Genomic DNA, 21,935 nt, shown 5'->3' with positions numbered 1-21,935 from the left:
TGAAATGTGTAGGCCAGTAAAGTGACAAAGTATGATTACTCAAATACGGTAATTAAGCGCAATTATAAAGTATAAGTACTTAAGTTATATACCTCAATTTTATACGTGTATTCCATTGTATCTTGTAGGCAATTGGTCTTGCCACTTTACTCCACTATGTGTAATAAATAATGTTTATTATATGTTTTGCATGCCTGCATTGCATAATTAAAGCTGCAGTTTCCATCTTTTGGGGCTTGTGACGCCGTATAAAACCTATTTGGGGCCTCATGTCATGTTTCAGATGTCTTTGAGTTGTTAATGGTTCCGCCTCTGAACTTCTCTGATGGTTTCATTAAACCACCCTAACTTTGAGTGAAATGTAGACTATTACCAGCCTCATCTTTTAAAATAGAAACTTGGTTAGCTGCCCTTGTGAGGAAGTGGTTAGTTGAAAAAAGGAAGGGTGGGAGGGTATTAAGATGGACCTATCCTATACCACTTCATGTAGTTTTTTCTTTGTTTGGTGATTGTTCTATATAGATGTGAAGCAGTTTTTCCTTTTTTGTGTTGTTATGCTTTTGTATTTGGAACACCTGCAGATTAAAATGACTTCCTGTTTGAGTGTTTAAGATTTACTCATGAAGCGTTAAGTCTTTAGGTCTCCTCTTTTCTCTTCTCTTGTGTCTCTCTCTCTTTCTCTCTTTCCATGTCTCTCTCTCTCTCTCTCGCACAGTATGATGTCATCATGCCTGTTTGTTCAGATGATGTCATGGCATCTGATAACTTTCAGATGTGTGAGGGAGATTTTTTCCATTACATTCAATGGACTCTCGCCCTGAACAGCCAAATAACCTCAGAGTGAAGTCAGCTTCACAGTATCTGCTGTGTGGGACGGCAGACTTCATGTACTGAGTTTTCATTCAAAGAGAAGTCAGTTTACAGTCTGACACAGTGTGTCGCACCTTGACACTGCACTTTATTTTTCACTCTGTCACAATACATTTAGCCTGAGCATAGTTATTTTGTTGCTTGCCATCATCGTTGAGTGGATAAGAGAAAGTCTGGAACATAACTCCCCATCAGTGTCAGCCTAACCGACAAATACTATAATATGTATCAGCAGACTATAATCGAACCATTTTGAGCATTTTTAGGCATTTTAAGTTTTGACAATTTTTGACAAAAATCGACATACTAGTATGACTTTTTTTTCTTCCATTTTTGGACAACTCAAAATCTTGTGTTTTTTTGCCATTTTTTAAAAACAGATTATACTATAATATGTATCAACAGACTGTAATAGACCTTTTTTGCATTTTTAGGCAATTTTTAAAAATCAGCATCCTATAGTATGACTTTTTTTGAGGGAGTCATTTTTTGACATCCCATAAGGTGTTTTTTTTGCTATTTTTGCTCAAACTTTACCCCCACATGTATCAAAAGACTACAATTGACCCATTTTAAGCATTTTTAGGCAATTTAAAATTTGACTATTTTTGACAAAAATCGACAGGCTATATATAGCATGACTTTTTTTTTCATTTTTTGACATCTCAAATTTTTTTTCTGTAATTTATGAACAGATTATACCATAATATGTACCAACAGACTATAATCGAATCATTTTGAGCATTTTTAGGCATTCTAATAAAATTTGACCGTTTTTGACAAAATAGTATATATGTATGTGTATATGTATATATCCCCATATGGTCTAGTGGTTACACTTTGATTCAGTTTCAGACTTTGTGTACTTCTTTTTATTTACAGATATGTGACATACATCCCTCATTTCCCCACCCATCTGTGATAGCCACCTGTCCTATCACATATACCTCCACCCCGTACATTTCTGTATAACACAGTCAACATTGAATCTCTACATTTTTTTAAACCAAAAATATGTTGAATATGAACATATCTGAACTGCTGCAATCAGTTGTCCTTGTGACACATACTTACAACATGCTGCAAACACATGACAAAACTTTGGAAATGTATAATTGTTGTTTTAAACACTGACAACAATAAAACACTTTGGTTAGGTTTAGGCACCAAATCCAATTGGTTAGGTAATTATAACTGGTTTAGGCTAAAATAAGGATCCTTCTCCCCATACTCCAAGAACGATTTCTTCACAGCCTACCTTAAGCACCACCCTTACTGGGTTACTTGGGGACCCTCAGGGTTCTGTTCTGGGTCCCCTCATAGTACAGCTTGTAAGCTAGCATTTCTCAGTGGATGTCAGCACACCTCCTGAAGCTCGTTCTCAAAAAGACTGAGCTGCTATTCCTTCCAGAGAAAGCTTCTCCCATCCGTGACCTCTCTATCACCATTGAGAACTCTTTGGTGTGTCTGACTCAGACTGCAAGAACCTGGGTGTGACACTGGATGACCTTCTATCACTCCTGCAGATACATTCTCCATAACATCACAAGGATATGTTCACTCCTCATTCAGGAGGCAGAGCAGGTTCTGGTCATCATTTCTGCCATTTTGCACCTAGACTACTGCAACTCTCTCCTAGCTGGTGTGCATGTGCATTACATGCCTCTGCAGGTCATCCAGAGTACAGCAGCCTTCAACCCACCAAAGATCCCTCACACAACTCAGCTCCTATGCACATCTGTGGTACAGGCCAACCATACATCCAGGACATGGTCAAACTATGCACCCTAGCCTGTCTGTCTCTGCTACTGTCAATCAACTTTTTACTCCCTTCTATGAGCGAGGCCAAGCTACACCTAAACAAAATCTGGACAGTAAAGATGTACACATTTGACTTTGCCATTTGTGTTGTATCCATATGATTATATGCACTGATTGTCAGTCACTTTGGATAATAGTAAAAGCTAAATGATAGTAATGTCATTTCTTTTTGAAGAATCAGGAATTTTTGGACATCCCATAATATGGTGTTTTTTTCCCCGCTATTTTTGCGCAAACTATACTTCCACATGTATTTACAGAATATAATTGACCCATTTGAAGCATTTATAGGCATTTTAAAATTTGGCAAAAATCGATATTGAATATATAGAAACCCTGTGCATATTCCCATATGGTCTAGCGGTTAGGATTCCTGGTTTTCACCCAGGCGGCCCGGGTTCAACTCCCGGTATGGGAACTACTCTTTGGTAGTTGGTGACTTAGAGGTGAGGAATCAGGCCAGAGAGTCACCAGTACTGACAGTTCAAAGACTGAAGTGCCCTTGAGCATGCCCCTGACCCCTGGCTGCACTTGTGTTTTAAAGGGCAAAACTTATCAACAGACTATAAGTGATCCATTCTAAAATTCGACCATTTTTTAACAAAACATGACATGACTTATTTTGAGGAGGCCATCTCTGCTATTTTTGCACACATTACACGACCACATGTATCAACAGACTATAACTGACCCATTTTAGGCATTTTCAAGGCATTTTAAAATTTGACCATTTAAAAAAAAATTGACATGCTATAGTACGACTTTCCCGTACACACTCCTACTCCCTATTTATATGTATGTATATATGTTATATACATTTATATTACTTTTTTCAGTTTTTGGACATCCCATTATATGGTGTTTTTCTTTCATTTCTGGCAATATCATGCTCTGATATGTATCAACAGACTATAGCATTTTGGGCTTTTGTATATATTCCCATATGGGAGAGCGGTTAGGATTCCTGGATTTCACCCAGGTGGCCTGGATTCGACTCCCGGTATGGGAATTGCAGTTATGGTCTCCTAGAGGTTAGGAATCAGGCCAGTGGGTTACTGGTTGGACAGAGACTGAAGTGCCCTTGGCCATGCCCCTGACCCCTGGGTGCACTGGTCTTCACTTGTGTGAAAAAAGACAATGATTTGTTGAAATTCCCAGTTGTAGTATTAATAAAGGGTAAAACTTGAGTGATCCTTTTTAAAATTCAACAATCTTTAACAAAAATCGACATGACTTTTTTGAGAAGGCCATCTCTGCTATTTTTGCACACATTATATGACCTCATGTATCAACAGGCTATAACTGACCCATTTTAAGCATTTTCAAGGCATTTTAAAATTTGACCATTTCTAAAAAAAATTGACATGCTATAGTATGACTTTTTTCAGTGTTTGGACATAGCATAAAATACTGTTTTTCTGTCATTTCTGCCCATATTGTGCTGTAGTATGTATTAACAGACTTTAGTTGGCCCATTTAAGCATTTGTAGGCATTTAAATTTTACATTTTACAAAAATCAACATACTATAGAGGGTCTTAGTCTGGTTGTGTGGCATGCAAAGCTAATCTTTTTGCTATAACCTCAAGCTCATTCTACTGTCCTTATAAATTAACACATTTAACACACTAGAGATTTAATACAGCAGCAGCATGTAGATTCCTTCTGTCTCTGTCTGCAGTTTATTTTCTTTACACACTGTGTTGGTTCATTAACTTTGTCTTTTGTAGGGTTACTTCAGAAGAATATCATCAAATTTCAACAATAATTGACATGACACTGAACTCAAACAAAACACGTTTTTGATTTTATGATAAAATTAATATTGTGTTCAGTTATTTTCTCCCACACCTTTATTTTCAAATACACAATTCTATGAATCTCCTTCAGAATAGACCCTGAACTCATCTGTTGTATGTGTGTGTGTGTGTGTGTGTGTGTGTGTGTGTGTGTGTGTGTGCGTCGGCTGCTTCACCTACAGTAAGAACTGTAATTACTTCGCCCTGCTAAAGTAAACACACAGCGCTGTCATTACACACACACACACATACACACACAGTGTACTACTTGTTTATTATTTGGACACTCGATATTGTGGTCCCTCAGCTTAATGACCTAAATAAAACCGATTAAAATCCGGATCTAATCTGTCTCAATCAGCTAATTGAACACTGCACATAGGCTCTTTATTCTCTACATGTACACCTGTTTTAAACATGGGTTCTCTTTAAGTTCATGAGGTTGTTGTTTTGAGACAGTATCTCAACTGGCTGGCAATAAAACCTAAATAATTCAGTTAGATTAAAAAGGACTATTCCCGGGAATGTGGAAAATTCTTTGAGACAGCATTTAGACCTTCCTATAACTGTGAAATTGTATAAACGGAATTTAATTCACAATTTTACCTCTCACATTCACAAAGAATACCTCTCACATTCATAATATCACGTCTTGCATTCACAATTTTATCTCTCACGAGTGATGTACCAATGAAGCCTCATGAACCATTTCCATTATTTTCTGAGCGCACTAGATGGTGCTCTGTGTTCAACAAGAACTAAAAGCACAATCAATTACCATTGCTTCAGCCTTTCTTTAAAAAAAACAAAAAAGCAATCGCACCATCTAGTGGGCTCAGAAAATTATGAAAATGGTTCATGAAGCTTCATTGGCATTATCACTACCTCTCATCACAATTTTAACCTTCACATTAACAATTTTACCTCCCACATTCACACATTTTTTGTGAATGTGAGGTATTTTCTGTGAATCTTTAAGTTAGTACTATTTCATATTGAATGTATTATTTATTAATGTAGGCTCCTGGTCTGTCTGTGAGCTTCATGTCATCTTCATGGGAAGAAATCAACAATGCTTGTATTTATTAATTGATTGATTGATTTTATAACCCCACACACTGTACAGGACCACAACCGGACTGGTAACATGGATCAGTCAATGTGGATGCAGTTAATACGTTTAAAACAGTGTGGATTGACACATTTAATTGAATAGAATTTGACTTAGTGAGTGACACATGTAGGGTTTATTATACCATTTAGTGGATTGATTGATTAATTGATTGTAACCAGCACAAAAGCATACTAACTAATATCCAAAGAATTCGTATCATAGACACTACCATTAACTATTCCTGTAACATATTCGCTATTCTTGTGACAATTTTGTGAAAATTTTGACAAAAATCGACATGTGTGCTGTGCAGTTTTCCCCTTCAACCCCCCCCCCCCTTTTTTTAAAGTCCCACTTCTTTTCTGCCCCTCACATCAGGTCCTTTTTGTGGCCCCTCCCCCTTTAAAAACACACACAGATCACAAATGCACACACACGTACACACTCATACCCTCAATTTACATGTATGTTTATATGTTATATATATTTTAGGACTTTTTTCAGTTTTTGGACATCCCATAATATGATGTTTTTCTGTCATTTCTGGCAATATCATGCTCTGATATGTATCAACAGACTATAATTGACTCATTTTAAGCATTTTTAGGCATTTTAAAAAAAAAATGGACATGCTAGTACGACTTTTTTGAGGGGTTGTATGAAGTTGTATGGTGTTTCTAAAATTAAAGAAAACATAATTTAAACATAATTTCTGCAACGTTATCTGCTGGTAATGTCTGTATGTTTATATCGGATTTTACATTATACAATCACTAGTTTCCTATAAAAAATTATGCTTTTGACATGTTAATTTATTTTTTTTACATTATTGGTGAAGTTATTACATTATTGGGTTTTATTACATGTTCGATCGAGTTAAGTGCAAATTTTATTACATTTTAAGGTTTTATTACATTATAAGGATATTATTACATTATAAGGATATTACTACATTATAGGGTGCTACAAGGCTATTTATGTTATTTTTGGGCTCCCCGTAATATGGTGTTTTATTCGCTTTTTTTTTTAACCAAGACTATACTACCACATGTATCAACAGACTATAATTGACCCATTTTAAGCATTTTGGGCATTTTAAAATTTCTCCATTTTGACAAAAATCGAGGAGGCTGTGTGTGTTTTTTACCCACAAAATTGCATTAACCAAACGTGATAGGCCATATATGAGGTTTTGACCTCGTCTTGTTTAGTCGAGCAGAGGGCCCAAAGAAAATGTGTATTATGTTTGGACAGCTCCTTATTGTTATGGTGACGTACTTTTATTTTCAGTCCTGTTGTTCTCAATTTCAGTGGAGAACTAATCCCACTGAAGTAAAGCAAAGCCAATTAGAAAAACACATATTAATATCATATTTCAAGCGAGGCTCTGTAAATAAATGACTTCATTAGAGATGTGTTAACATCAAACGTCAGAGTGAGTCACTTTATACCGGAGAGAGAGAGAGAGAGAGAGAGAGAGAGAGAGAGAGAGAGTCTGACTCACTCTGTCTGTTCTCGGTGCTTCAGCAGCTCTCTGCGTCTCTCTGTGAGTATTAACCTTCATCAAACATATTAATTGTTCCTTTGTGGTATCATTTATTGCCAGTCTGTGATGTGCAACAGTCCGCTGTTTTGGTCTTTTTTATTAGATGATTGTTTGTGTGAACGCATCTGTGAACTTAACGGCCGTACCGGGAACTTTAAGGCGTTCAAAGCGCGTCCTGAGCGCCGCAGACGGACCAAACTGAGCACGTAAAAACCAGCTTCTCACCGTTTATCACAATGTGTGAATGTTACTGTTTCCACTTTGTGACTTTGAATTTCCCTTATCTACAGAGAAGCTCTCAGTTATTCTCATTTGTTGTTTCAAACCGCTATAACAACCATTATGTGATTCATTTTTATATTAATAATTTAATAATGAAATCTGTCTAGATGTGATTTAAAGTTCACTGGTATGTTATCATAAATTATATATAATATGCAAGCAGCATTTCAAGTTAGAGGTGGAACTGATTGAACTATTTAACACAGTTCAGTTCATAATAAATCATCATATATTTATTTATTCTGTATGTGAATTCTTTATTTGAAAAGTAATCCCAGCTATGATAAATAAATATAGTGGAGTAATTGTTATACATATATTCCTCTGAAGTGTTGTGGTGTAGAAGTATGTTGAGAATTGCTACTTAAGTTCAGAATTAGACTGATAAAGTGATATATAGTGATATATATTGGCTGATATAGCTTATTGTCACAGCTGGAGTTAGTGTTGGCTGATGAGTAAAACATTTTGAAGGTAATTTAAAAACAGCAGCCTATTGCCATTACATGCTTTGTCCACCAGAGAGCACTGACTGTGGTGGCAATAGTATGGCCTTAGAATGATGAAATCCTGATATGCAAGTTATTACCTACAATAACAATATTTTTGGCTATATGAAAAAATCATAAAAATGTGATATATAGATTTTGTGAGTGTCAGACATGTGGATCTTCTTTCTAATAACTCTTTGTTCATTGATAGAAACTAACTTCAGCTTGGTGTTTGACTGCTCGTGTTGTAAAATACTCCATGCATTCCCTCATAAATACTCTTATTTATGAGGGAATGCATGAGGAGTATTATGAGCTGTTTGTCTCGGCTTTTTTTCATCATAACTCAGAGGAGTTTCTCTTTGAATCTGAGAGATGATGAATCAGATCCTCATGCTTTTCTTGGTCACTTAAGCTACGAGATGCCTGAGTGTGTGGCCGTAGTGTTTGACTCTGCTCTTTTAACTCTCAGGTTAAAGGAAAGATTCAGTTTTCTTTAAGTCTGTCTTAACCCTTGTGTTGTCTGAGTGGATAAAAATGACCTGTCGCTATTTAACAGCAGAGGAAATCTTCTTAACGATCTTTTTTCAACTTGAAATTGAATGACTTTTCCTAGAATGTCTCAAACATGAGAAAAAATAAGTGTCTTTGTTCATATATGAAATCTGTTCACCAACAGGGTACAAATCTTGATTTAGGGGTCATTTTCGACCTGGCAGCTATAAAACCATTTTCATACCACAAAAACATTTTAAAAAAAACATGCATGCATGCACGTACACATTCATGCTTGCTAAAAAAAAAAATATATGTTTACACCTTATGCAGTACCTTTAGCAATAAAAATAACAAAAGTAAACCCCTTTAGTAAAACAGTAAACAGATTATGACAAAATCCAGTTTTTCTGCACCGTAAAGAGGGGAAACCTCGATATTCACAAAGTTTGTGATGAGTGACAGGCTGTTTCTTCATGCAAGATAGATTTGGGTTTTAAAATTCAATCAAGCTGCTTTATTTAAGTGGTTTGGTGAATTTTTGACCCTTAGGACAAGTGGTGCATACAGAAAGTTAAGACAACACAAGGGTTAAACCAACACATGCCCATATGTACATTGAAACAGCTTTTGGTCACTGTAACTGTTTCTCCAATTCATACTTGCTTCTTAAAACAATAATAACTGAAACGATGGGGGACACAATGCACAGTCCTGGTTCTGTGTGAAAATGCAGAATGAATTAGACAAATTAAAGTTACAGCCTTTTGCAACATTCCAATGCCAAGCAGCTTTTTTTGCATGAATATTGTATATTCATTCTGTTAAAACCCACTATTATGATCGTTTCGCTGGTACAGAGCGGAGCAGAGTGTTGTAAAATAACACACACGTCAATATACGCACGTACGGTTCAGAGTTGTAAAAAAGGAAAGGCTGCAGTTTCGTTACAAAACCACTGATCTAGGTTTGAGGCAAACACTTGCTGGTAAGCCATTATTTTAAAAAAAATGTTTAAAAAGTAAATAAATGATTGTAAAGGCCAGAAGTATGAAGGCGTATTAGGGCCACACAAAAAAAAACGGACCCAAGGAGGAGGGGGGTAGTATATTTTGAGAAAAAAGTGGCAAATCTGTGAGAGAAAAAGTAGTTGATTTATGAGATTAAAAGTGGAAAATCTACAAGAAAAAAGTCACGTTTAGTTAAGTTTAGATAAGAAGTGTCAAACATGCAATCAGAGATATCCTTCATCTGTCCATTGCATAGTAGTTCCTGTTGCAGAAAAGCTCTCACCTTATCCAGATCAGTACAATGTTTTCTTCTGAATAGGCCCAATTCACAGCAATGTCTCTTCAAAGTCTGGATACTTCTGATAATATCATGATTCTGGGCTAAAACCACGAGTATTTCCTTATTGATAAATCTGATTGCAAAGTATAATTTGATGAAGTCTCTCCCAGCAGACAGAGCACACGGCATGCTGCATCTTCTTTGGTGATGTAGCTCCATGAAAAACAAACCCTAGCCTATTTTTCTTCTTGTTTTTATACAAATCTGCTACTTTTTTCTTGGTGATTTGCCACTTTTAAACTCATAAATCTGCAACTTTTTTTTCTGGGATTTGCCACTTTTAATCTCATAAATATGCTACTTTTTTCTCGTAGATTTGCAATTTGTAATCTCATAAATCTGCAACTCTTTTCTCTTAGATTTGCCACTTTTAATCTCATAAAATTGCAATTTTTTTCTCCTAGATTTGCCACTTTTTTTTACTACCCCCCTCCCCCGCCTCCGTAATTTTTTCACATTGGACATGAATGCCGTTCTCTTAGGTGAAAGTCTGGTGTTTGTTCAGGATCTTTCTTGTATTGGTAGAACAATCACAGTAACATGACAATGAACCAAAGGGTAAAATAAGTCATTAAAGACCACAAGCCACTTATTATTTGATTGACTTCTGGGACAGTCCTAAAATAACGGTGGAGCAGAGTAATTGTTAAAACTCCATGAGGTGTGTCTGGATCACTCTGACCTGTCAATGGGGCATGTTGAGGAGTGGTACAGGTCATTGTGACCTATGGTACATGTCTTAACTAGAGAAAACCCTTTTTATGAAGAAGTTTCATAACGTAGTAATGGTAGAAATATCTAAACTGATAAGGACAAGTTCCAAAGAGGAGTTGGATTGGTTTCATTCAGTTCATTTGAGATTTCTATTCTGTGTGCTCTTCCTGGAGCAGCCCTTGGTTTGCAGTATTGCACCTTGAACTACAGTTAATCTAATTGCATTGAACTCAGCTATTGCATTGCTATTGCATTGAAAAACTATGCTTTGCAGGACCTGAAGACTTTTGGCCCGGCTGAAGGCTTGTAGCACCCTATAATGTATTCATTTTCTGATAATGTAATAAAATTTGCACTTAACTCGATCGAAAATGTGATAAAACCCAATAATGTAATAACTTCACCAATAATGTAATAAAATATCCTGACTGATATTTGGTTGTTATATCACTTTCGATGTCAAATTGACATCTTATTCTATGTCAAGTGACATAGTGGTCAGCTGACATACTGTCATACTTATAGTATATTATGAGATTTACTTGTATAAATAAAGATTAAATAAAAATGTCAGCATCAAAATGATAACACTTGATGACAACCGACATGGTTATTTTTCAAACTCCTTTTTGGTGTTTATACAGCTTCAGATATGTTGATTCTAAGAATAAAGATTTACATTGCGTTTTATTGACATGACATATTTCTGCAACGCTATCTGCTGGTAATGTCTGTAACATGTTTATATCCGATTTTCCATTATACAGTCACTAGTTAAATTATAAAAATGATGCTTTTGCTTATTTTATTACATTATTGGTGAAGTTATTACATTATTGGGTTTTATTACATGTTCGATCGAGTTAAGTGCAAATTTTATTACATTTTCAGGTTTTATTACATTATAAGGAAATTATTACATTATAGGGTTCTACAAGGCTTTTTCAATGACCGTCCGATGGGCTGGATCAGGTGAATTTGCAAAACTGAAATAAGATTTTATCTATTTTAAATGGTAACAAGAAACAAACAAACAAACAAACAGATATGTAGTGGTCACTAGTGATGTGCCAGTGAAGCCTCATAAACCATTCTCATTATTTTCTGAGACCACTAGATGGTGCTATTGGTTTAAAGAAGAAGGCTGAAGCAATGGTGATTGACTGTGCTTTCAGCTCTTTGTTCTGATGACTTACCGTATCCAAATTGTATTTAAAGATTTCATCAGGGTGATGATGTTGTAAAATATGATGACAAATAATCAAAGCCTAAGTCAAAACCTTCAGTAGAAGCTTTAAATGTAATAAAATAGCTACAGTACAGTCTTTTTAGTATAAAACTCCCTCATTGTGTTACCATTCGTCTGCCCTGGTATCAACCAAAAACTGTCAGCTGAAGGATAAAGAGGGACACTTACTCTTGTCTCACTTTAGGAAAGAACCTCTTTGTAGCCAATGTGAAAAAAATGTCGAAAAAACCTTTCAGTATACTCATAAGAATGTTAGTATTGAATTCAAATACACTTGACAAAAAAGCAAGAAATGGGGAATCACAGGAATCACACCTGTTTAGGAACCACCCCCTCCACAGCAGGCAGCACAAACACTGCTACTCTCAATTCAGACTGGGTTGAAGTCGACGTTGCTCAGTTGGAGAAAGCTGATTATAATTATTTGCACATGAATCAATATTCATGGTCACCATTAAGAGCTTTTTTACAAGGAGGTTTTTTTAAGTGTAAATCTTTTGTAAATGTGCAACAATGCACATGCATGTGTATAAGGGGCCGTATGGCCATAATTCATTCTTCCCTCTCATATAAACATTTCACAATTGTGAATGTGAGAGGTAAAACTGTGTATGTGAGAGGTAAAACTGTCTATGTGAGAGGTAAAACTGTGTATGTGAGAGGTAAAATTGTGAATGTGAGAGGTAAAATTGTGAATGTGAGAGGCAAAACTGTGAATGTGAGAGGTAAAATTGTGAATGTGAGAGGTAAAACTGTCTATGTGAGAGGTAAAACTGTGTATGTGAGAGGTAAAACTGTGAATGTGAGAGGTAAAACTGTGTATGTGAGAGGTAAAATTGTGAATGTGAGAGGTATTTTTTATGAAGGTGAGAGGTAAAACTGTGTATGTGAGAGGTAAAATTGTGAATGTGAGAGGTAAAACTGTCTATGTGAGAGGTAAAACTGTGAATGTGAGAGGTAAAACTGTGTATGTGAGAGGTAAAACTGTGTATGTGAGAGGTATTTTTTGTGAAGGTGAGAGGTAAAACTTTGTATGTGAGAGGTAAAATTGTGACTGTGAGAGGTAAAACTGTGTATGTGAGAGGTAAAACTGTGAATGTGAGAGGTAAAACTGTGTATGTGAGAGGTAAAATTGTGTATGTGAGAGGTATTTTTTGTGAAGGTGAGAGGTAAAACTTTGTATGTGAGAGGTAAAATTGTGAATGTGAGAGGTAAAACTGTGTATGTGAGAGGTAAAATTGTGAATGTGAGAGGTATTTTTTGTGAAGGTGAGAGGTAAAACTTTGTATGTGAGAGGTAAAATTGTGAATGTGAGAGGTAAAACTGTGTATGTGAGAGGTAAAATTGTGAATGTGAGAGGTATTTTTTGTGAAGGTGAGAGGTAAAACTGTGTATGTGAGAGGTAAAACTGTGTATGTGTGAGGTAAAATTGTGTATGTGAGAGGTAAAATTGTGAATGTGAGAGGTATTTTTTGTGGAGGTGAGAGGTAAAACTGTGTATGTGAGAGGTAAAATTGTGAATGTGAGAGGCATTTTTGTGTATGTGAGAGGGAAGAATGAATTATGGCCTATACAGCCCCTCATACATGTAAAACACAGTCCTGTCACTGTTTTTAGACTATTTCACTGATGAGTAATTGGTAGTGGTAATGTGTCTGAATTTATAATCCTATTAGCAAAAAGCTAGCAAGCAGAGAGCTCTGCACAATTTAAGATATTCCAAATATTGGCCTTGAAAATTTTATATTTTGAAGGGAGCACATTCACAAAAAATTTTGAGACCTGAAAGAAACACACATTGTGTTGGTGAGAAACATTGCATGTAAACAAAACCTTTGTTTGTTTATTTTTGTTGTTTGAAAGAAGAAGGAAAAAAACCTCAACGCAGAATCTTTAAAATATTTATACTTAATGTTTCCAGGGGCTTTTACTACATGAATTGCATATTTACGTACAAATCGAAAAATATACTGATAAAAACAATGATAATTACAAATGTTTTATTAATTATGCCAGCACATATTCACATCATTAGAAAAGGAATATAGACATGGACATATTTTTTTTAACATTGTTGGTGTCGCTCTGTTAGCAGAGTTGGTCCTTCACCTGTCCACATGTTAACAGGCCCTTTAGCAAATAATGTATAAAAAAAAAAAGATAACTAAGAAAATGTGCTCCTTATTTACAGTACTCTCAGTGACTTTGGTACGTTTTGGTAGTGCATCTCCAAACAATTCATCTTCTCATTTATCTCTCAATAAACATGTCAGTGCCATCAGAATGACAAGTCCTTGTGTCATTGTTTACAAACAACACAGTCAAAATGATGGCAGTGTTGTCAATATAACAGTAAGAATTTTCTGATGGCTAAGGTTTTGATTACAGTGACTGAAAATCCACAAGACTGCACTTCATGTGGCTTTGAATGGTAAATATATTAGTAACAATATAAAATTATATAAATTATTGTATTTGGGAAAAACTGATTGCAAAAGATTCATGTTTACATCTTTACCCTCTGGGCTGTAATTTGATATAATTTGCTGTAATACAGATAAGTCAGTTTTACCGCACTGTATAGAACTAAGGGAAAATATAGAATAAGAAAACAAAGTTTGGAAACAGCACTGTACATGCAGCGTTGTATGGGGATATTACATGTCCTGTTAAACATTGGTTGATCAAACAAACATTCCCTTTCAGAAGGTAAACATTGACCAGAGAAAGACTGATTATTCAAAGTAGTATGCATTCTCAAAAAAACCCACAGAAGTAGAAATGTATGCAGCAAATATGCTCGGCAAAGACATCTGGTTCAGGATCTTTTCATATAATTGCATATACATTATTTCCCCATTTATATATATACAAAATAGCCCATAAGAGTTTAATTTAAGAGAGGATATCTAGACATTTTCCATGGTTTTCTTAATAATGATTTTGGTTATTATCAATAAAACCATGGAAAATGTCTAGATATCAGCTCTTAAATTAAACTCTTATGGGCTATTTTAGTTGTTATCATTATATTTGTCCAAAAAAATGTACCTTTAGTTGTACTAGGCATTAAAATGAACAAGGAAAACATGAATGATCCTTGAGTATGAAAGCTCTCCCTTACCTTGGGAATAACAATACTCCAGATTCACATGGTGGGTGGGTGGGTGGATGGATGGATGGATGGATGGATGGATGGATGCACTGACAAAAAAGGTTTGTCTAAAAACTAGATAAAAACACTAAATCCGTGAAATTATCTTGCTGCATGGACAGATAATTACACTTGACAAGATTTCTTAAATTAAGATTATTAAATCTAGAAGTAAGCATGTTGAACACTTAAAATAAGAAATTAACTCTTAAAACAAGATAAATTAAAGCTGCAAGCAGCGATGAACTGGCCCGAGCAGAGTGACCTGACAATTATTTGTTTTATACCAAGATAAAAAAAAAACTTTAGATTTAGAAGTCAGAAGTAATTTATCTTGTTTTAAGAGTTCATTTCTTATTTTAAGCGTTCAACATGCTTATTTCTAGAGTTAATAATCTTAATTTAAGAAGTCTTGTCAAATGAAATAATCTGTCCATGCAGCAAGATAATTTCCCTCAGATTTAGTGTTTTTATCTTGTTTTTAGACACACCTTTTTCTGCAGTGTGGAGGTTTGATTCAATGGATGGATGGATGGATGGATGGATGGATACCAGCACTGAGGGAAATGTAGGCATCCACAGCTTTTTTTCAGAGCATTCAAAAATATCTTGCAGTCTTTATTCTCCTCTTTATGGTAATGAGCCCTTTTAAAGACTGAATTCAGCTGATCAAGGTAAAGAGAGGGAACAGTGAAGCTACAGTATTTATTACAGTAGAGCTTTATTGTCCAATCAGAGCTGTTTGTCTTCAATCACACAGACACACACACACACACACACACACACATACACACACACACACACACACACACCAGTGGCATTAAAAGTGTCAGCACCAGCTCCCAGTTTAATCTTTCAGTCCTCCTCTTCCTCCTTTTCCTCTCACAGACATGTTTGTTTTGTCCTGCAGGCACTCGCCTTCTCTTCTTCTTCTTCTTCTCTTCTTCTTCTTCTCATCATCCTGCCTTCATCCTCCAGCCGCCGACGTCAGTGGAACGTTTCAATCCCTTCTGATATTCAGGTTAATCTGATTATGAAGATTCCCTCTGAGACGCCTCTTCATCAATGACGGCCAAGATGGAGACTCCCTTCTACCACGACGACTCCCCCGCCGTCCCCAGCTACAGCCAGGTCGCAGAGTACGACCGTTACCAGGGGAACAAGATGCTGATGACCAAGAAGGCCATGTCGATGGTGGGCAGCCATCACTTCCCCGGCGGTGGTGGCGGTTCAGCAGGAGGGAGGGCTGGGAACCACCACAACCTGGGGCTCGGCAACGGCTCCATGACATCGGTGCCACCCGGGGCGGACATGAACCTGCTGAAGCTGGCGTCCCCCGACCTGGAGCACCTGATCATCCAGTCCAACCAGGGACTGGTCACCACCAGCCCCGTGTCCAACTCCAACAATCCCTTCATGTACCGCAACCAGGCCACCAACGAGCAAGAAGGATTTGCTGACGGATTTGTCAAAGCGCTCGCCGACCTCCACAAGCAGAACCAGCTGGTGGGAGGCGGCCCCATGTCCCCGCCTTCGTCCTCCGCCGTGTCCCTGCAGGCGTCCTACCAGAGGAACCTGATGTCCAGCGGAGACATGCCCGTCTACACCAACCTCAGCAGCTACAACCCGGGGCAGATGGTGTACCCTGGGGGCCAGATGCCGTACGGTAGCGGCTCAGGCCACGGTGGCGGTGGAGCCCCTCAGTCCCACGGCCGAGGCCTGGATGCCCCTCAGACTGTCCCTGAGGTGCCCCACCCACCGGGCGACCCCACATCCCCACCTTCCCTCTCCCCGATCGACCTGGAGACACAGGAGCGAATCAAGGCAGAACGCAAGAAGCTCCGCAACCGCATCGCTGCGTCCAAGTGCCGCAAACGGAAGCTGGAGCGCATCTCGCGGCTGGAGGAGAAGGTAAAGGTCCTGAAAAACCAGAATTCAGACCTGGCCTCCACCGCCGCCATGCTGCGAGAGCAGGTCGCACAGCTCAAACAGAAGGTCATGAGTCACGTCACCAACGGCTGCCAGATCGCCGTTGGTGCCACCAAGTCCGGAGGAGGAGGAGGGGGAGGCACCGCCAGCGAGGACTCCAGCTGCTGAGGAGGCGGGACATCAGGAGAACAAGCGCGTGACAACAAGCTGAGAGGCTGAGGGTTTACTTTGACCATTTTGCCATTTTGCTCACACTCTAAGGTCAGAAGGAGCAGAAAGTGAGGCGTCAAACACGCCTCAAAAGGACAGATGGATGTTTAACGGGATTTATGTAGCCCCGTGGACCACTGTCAATCATCCAGCCGGAGGGGGCGGGGCTTAGAAGAAAGACAGGAGACAGAAGGAGGGGTAAATCCCTAAAATGAGCAGAATTCAAATTTTGACATTGAATTTTTTTTAAAGGAGACAAAGGGCACATTGCATCTAAAGACACTGCACGTGTGAACAGAAACTACACATATATTCAACAAGTCCATTAGATTTATCTTCAGGTGTCAATACATCTCAGTAAATAAACTTATTATTTCCCACCCTTGATTTTCTTTTAATTTGTAAAACATTGTGTGAATATATGATGGGTTTAAATACGATTTTTTTTTAACAGCTTGTGCTGTGGTTTGTTTTGTAATCTGATTATTGTAATATCTTTACTTATATTTACTACAATCCAACACAGCATAAGAACAATCACTTTACACAAAACACTTCTGTTTTTACAGTAACTCTGCATGGTTACTGTAATAGATGTGTGTTTTCTGAGATTAAAGCTGAGCTGTGGTTTGTAATAATAATCCAGGGACTGTTTTTTTCAAATATGTTTCTGTGTAATATCTTCGTCTGTTGTTGCTGGAAGTTAAAAACCTTCAGAGTTTAATTATGATTTTGAAAAAAAATGTTTGATTTCCATAGTTGTTGTTCCAGCTGACTGGCTGTTTGGAAAAAAACTTTTCTCGCTTTCTCTGGATCGTTCAGGAATCAGGACTGACGCAATTTTTTTACTTTTAAACTTGTGAAATACAATCCTGATGTGGGAAGAGTCTTTTACTTTCAATTCAATGGCAGGTTTTTTGTTTTTTTAATTGTTCCCATGTTATGACTGACTTCAGTGTTTTCTACGAAAGAAATATTACTTAACATAAATTAGGATTAAACATTTCATATCTCTTTTCAGTATTGTGCATATAAGATATGACTATTAAATAAGGTTTATCATAATTGATACATTATATTAGAATGATTCACATTATTAAAGAAATGGGCTCCCACAGGTTAAAGACTTTCTAAAAAGCTGCTTGTTTTGGTGTACAGAAAATTTCTTAAGAAAGTTGATTTTGTTTATATGCAAAAAAAATGATTTTAGTGGAATATCAAATGTGTTCCACCAAGACGCAATTTCATGTTAAATTGTTTTTAATGCATTGAATATATTTTTACAGTGTAAAATGACACAAACTGCCACCTTATAGTTAAAGAACCTGAAGTTGAAGGACCAACCAGTAAACATAAATGTAAACAAAATGTATTTGAAGGATAATCCACTGCAAGATGTGCTGTTATGAAGCATAGTGCACTCTCCATAGAGGTCATAGGGTTCTTTGCAGGGGTTTCAATTGTCCTTGAGGAAGTTATAAAGGTCCATTAGGGGGTTTCTGAGATCCTGGAGAACGTAGCAGGAGTCCTTGAAGAGGTTCCTGAGGTCTTTGGGGAGGCTGTGAGAGTTGAGCTCAACGGAAACGGAAGCATCACCGTTGCCATGGTTGCAGTGTAGTATAGACCAATTTACTGTTTACTAGTGATGTGCCAATGAAGCCTCATGAACCGTTTATATTATTTTCTGAGTCCACTAGATGGTGCTATTGGTTTAAAGGGAAAGGCTTGTAATTGGTGACTGACTGTGCTTTCAGCTCTTTGTTGAACAGAGAGCTAGTGGGCTCAGAAAACAATGAAAATGGTTCATGAAGCATCACTACTGTTTACCAACATTGATGATGTATTCTGTGGGCGGAGCCTAACTGGTGGCAGAAAGTGACGGTTAGATGCTACTCCAGCGGTACAAGCGGTGCAGTTGTCTCACCAAATAATGTGAATCATCCAGATGTTTTTCCAGATTATTTTCATTGTTTGTCATCAAAAGAAAGATAATCTTATTAAGCATAGTATCGCAATATTTTGCGTGGTGATATTATATTGCTTCGGCTGCCAAGTATCGATATTTAGCGTTCCACTTTTAGGAATATACTAGGGAATCTATAGGCACCATGTGCGTCAGGATATCGTGTCGGGAAGTTGTCGAAATAACGCTGCAAAGTTTCTCTATTTAGGCTAATTTAATTTTGTGGACACAAAATGCAGTTAAACAGTTACAAACAACAAAATATATTGTATCGCAATACTCACCATGTTGCAAAATGATATATATATATATATATATATACATATATATCATATATCATATATATCGGATGATTTCAGCGGTCCAGTCAGCGCATGTAATGGCTGTAAAGTTTTGCATTGGCAGCCACTTTTGTCCTCTTAAAAGTTCAGTTTGTCAGATTTGAAAAACTTAGTTCTGGGTTCTTTAACTTGTTGGTAGTACGGAGGACCAATACAAAGTCAATGGAGAGCGATAGTTTGGGCGTGGTCTTCAGAGCATGACTCATGGCGCTCTGTTTCTAGGTTTTTTAGTACTATTTGTGTGAAACCTGAATATCAAACTGCTTTTGAATTGCTTACTATTTCAAGTGAAATATTACTGTATGCATACAGTGGACATACTCAGTATACCACAATGTAATACGGTAGTGATGGTGAGTTCGGCACTAGTTACCATGGTTACAGGTCTCCAACTAGCAAGGAGGCTCTCAGGAAAGGTAGATAGTGGCGTGGTAGGTAGAACTCAGTACACATATTGGGTAAACATAAGATTTTAATAGACACATTGCAGCCAATCAGGGCGCAGGATGTACCGTTACTGTTGTATAATGAAAACACTCCACAGTTACTTTTGAGAGTGTGTTATTGTTTGATAACTGCACATTTTGTTTTGGATTTTTGTACTTAAGTTATGAACTTTATTTATACACATTTATACGGTGAAAATGAATATTGATTGGGTCTTTAATATGTTGGCAAATCCACAAAAGAAAATAATGTCAATGTGTTGTTTATGCAGTGTGTTTATTGATATTTTCGCACTATTTCCACCATGAAGCTGATGATCCCTTTCTATTTTTGGACCCTGTTTTGTCCTGACTTTACTGTCCAGTCAGCAGGTCTGTATCATGTTAACTGTCAAATAGAAAAACATATAACTGCAAAGAAAGTTGTTAATAAGAACAAAACAAAAATATAAAGTCCCATTACTTAGAAAACATTGCATCAGAGCTTTAACTGAATATTAATTATTTAAAAAAAAGTTGCAGTTGCAGTTACATGTGTTCTGTTTGTCTAATGAGAGACTTTCAAAAATACTGTTGGTGAGCGTCAAAGAAATATTTATTTTTTGACTCTGAATGAGGCTTTTGATGTCTCTAATTCTATTTTTGTACAAATGTATAAAAAAAATGTTGTTATTAATATTATGAAATGATGTTTGTGTACGAGCTGTTTGATTTAATCAAACACTTAATGTGTCTATTTATTATGAGTATGTTTTGTTATACAGTAAGTTTATTTTCCTTCACACTGTTCTGCTGGTGTTTGTGTCAATATATCTTAATATGAAATATTCGTCTGCTGCTGGTTTGCCATTTGTAAATCAGAGTTCAGAGTTGTCGATGTGACAATGGCCACATGTTGGGAGTATGAAGGATTAAAAGTTCAACAATCAAAATGTAATGTTCACTGTTGAAACTGCCATGATTTCAGGTTAAAAAAAAGATGTTGGTTTTATGTTGAGAAATTTAGGGATTCTTTAAATTACAACAACAGAAGAAACATGATGTTCATAAAAAGTCTACTCACAGCAACTGTCTATTGTGATATTTAGTTTCTGTTGAAGTCCAGCATAAATTATCTTCAATATCTTTAAATGTCCTTTTTGCACGTTGTTGTGTAATGTATACATGATACAAAGAAGCAAATGAATTACAATTTCCCCAAATGGATACACACACCTCCCATAAGTGACAGGTAAGTGATTCTGCCATAATGCTCTTCAAAAATACACAGATTTCAGAGCATAATGATTGCATGGACACAGCTTTCAACGATAGTTAGCACCTCTCTCATACATAAAAAAAAATACCTCTCACATACACAATTTCACATTCACAATTTTACCTCTCACATTCACAATTTTACCTCTTACATACACAAAATATACCTCTCACATACACAATTTCACCTCTCACATTCAACATTTCACCTCTCACATTCACAATTTTACCTTTTACATACACAAAATATACCTCTCACATACACAATTTCAACTCTCACATACACAATTTCACCTCTCACATTCACAATTTTACTTCTCACATTCACAATTTCACCTCTCACATTCACAATTTTACCTCTCACATTCACAATTTTACCTCTCACATTCACAATTTTACCTCTTACATACACAAAATATACCTCTCACATACACAATTTCACCTCTCACATACACAATTTCACCTCTCACATTCACAATTTTACTTCTCACATTCACAATTTCACCTCTCACATACACAATTTTACCTCTCACATTCACAATTTCACCTCTCACATTAACAATTTTACCTCTCACAAAAAATACCTCTCACATACACGATTTCACCTCTCACATTCACAATTTCACCTCTCACATTCACAATTTTACCTCTCACATACACAAAAATACAATTTTTTTGTGAATGTGAGAGGTAAAACTGTAGGTGAAACTGTAAATGTGAGAGGTATTTCTGTGAATGTGAGAGGTGAAAGTGTGTATGTGAGAGGTAAAATTGTGAATGTGAGAGGTAATTTTTGTGTTTGTGAGAGGGAATAATAAATTATGGCCTTCAAAACAGCATCAGTGTGGACAGAGCTAAGAGTGTAACCTGGTAGGTGTTAGGCTTCTGCAAGAACGATGTGGGTC

General features: G+C 36.8%; 1 protein-coding gene and 1 non-coding gene across 2 annotated transcripts; both read left to right on the top strand.

Moving 5' to 3' along the window:
• Window positions 1-3,037: 3,037 nt before the first annotated feature.
• trnae-uuc (transfer RNA glutamic acid (anticodon UUC)) lies at window positions 3,038-3,109 on the top strand. Its single transcript has one exon. It is a non-coding gene; the product is annotated as a tRNA-Glu (tRNA).
• Window positions 3,110-15,827: 12,718 nt separating this feature from the next.
• june (JunE proto-oncogene, AP-1 transcription factor subunit) lies at window positions 15,828-20,908 on the top strand. The gene has a single exon (XM_059357289.1). It carries the CDS (start codon window positions 15,950-15,952, stop codon window positions 16,979-16,981), a length of 1,032 nt encoding a protein of 343 aa, XP_059213272.1. The 5' UTR covers window positions 15,828-15,949; the 3' UTR covers window positions 16,982-20,908.
• The last annotated feature ends 1,027 nt before the right edge of the window (window positions 20,909-21,935 follow it).

The sequence above is a fragment of the Centropristis striata genome, chromosome 19, assembly GCF_030273125.1.
Source record: "Centropristis striata isolate RG_2023a ecotype Rhode Island chromosome 19, C.striata_1.0, whole genome shotgun sequence".
Classification (NCBI taxonomy): Eukaryota; Metazoa; Chordata; class Actinopteri; order Perciformes; family Serranidae; genus Centropristis; species Centropristis striata.
This window is presented reverse-complemented; position numbering and strand designations above follow the sequence as displayed.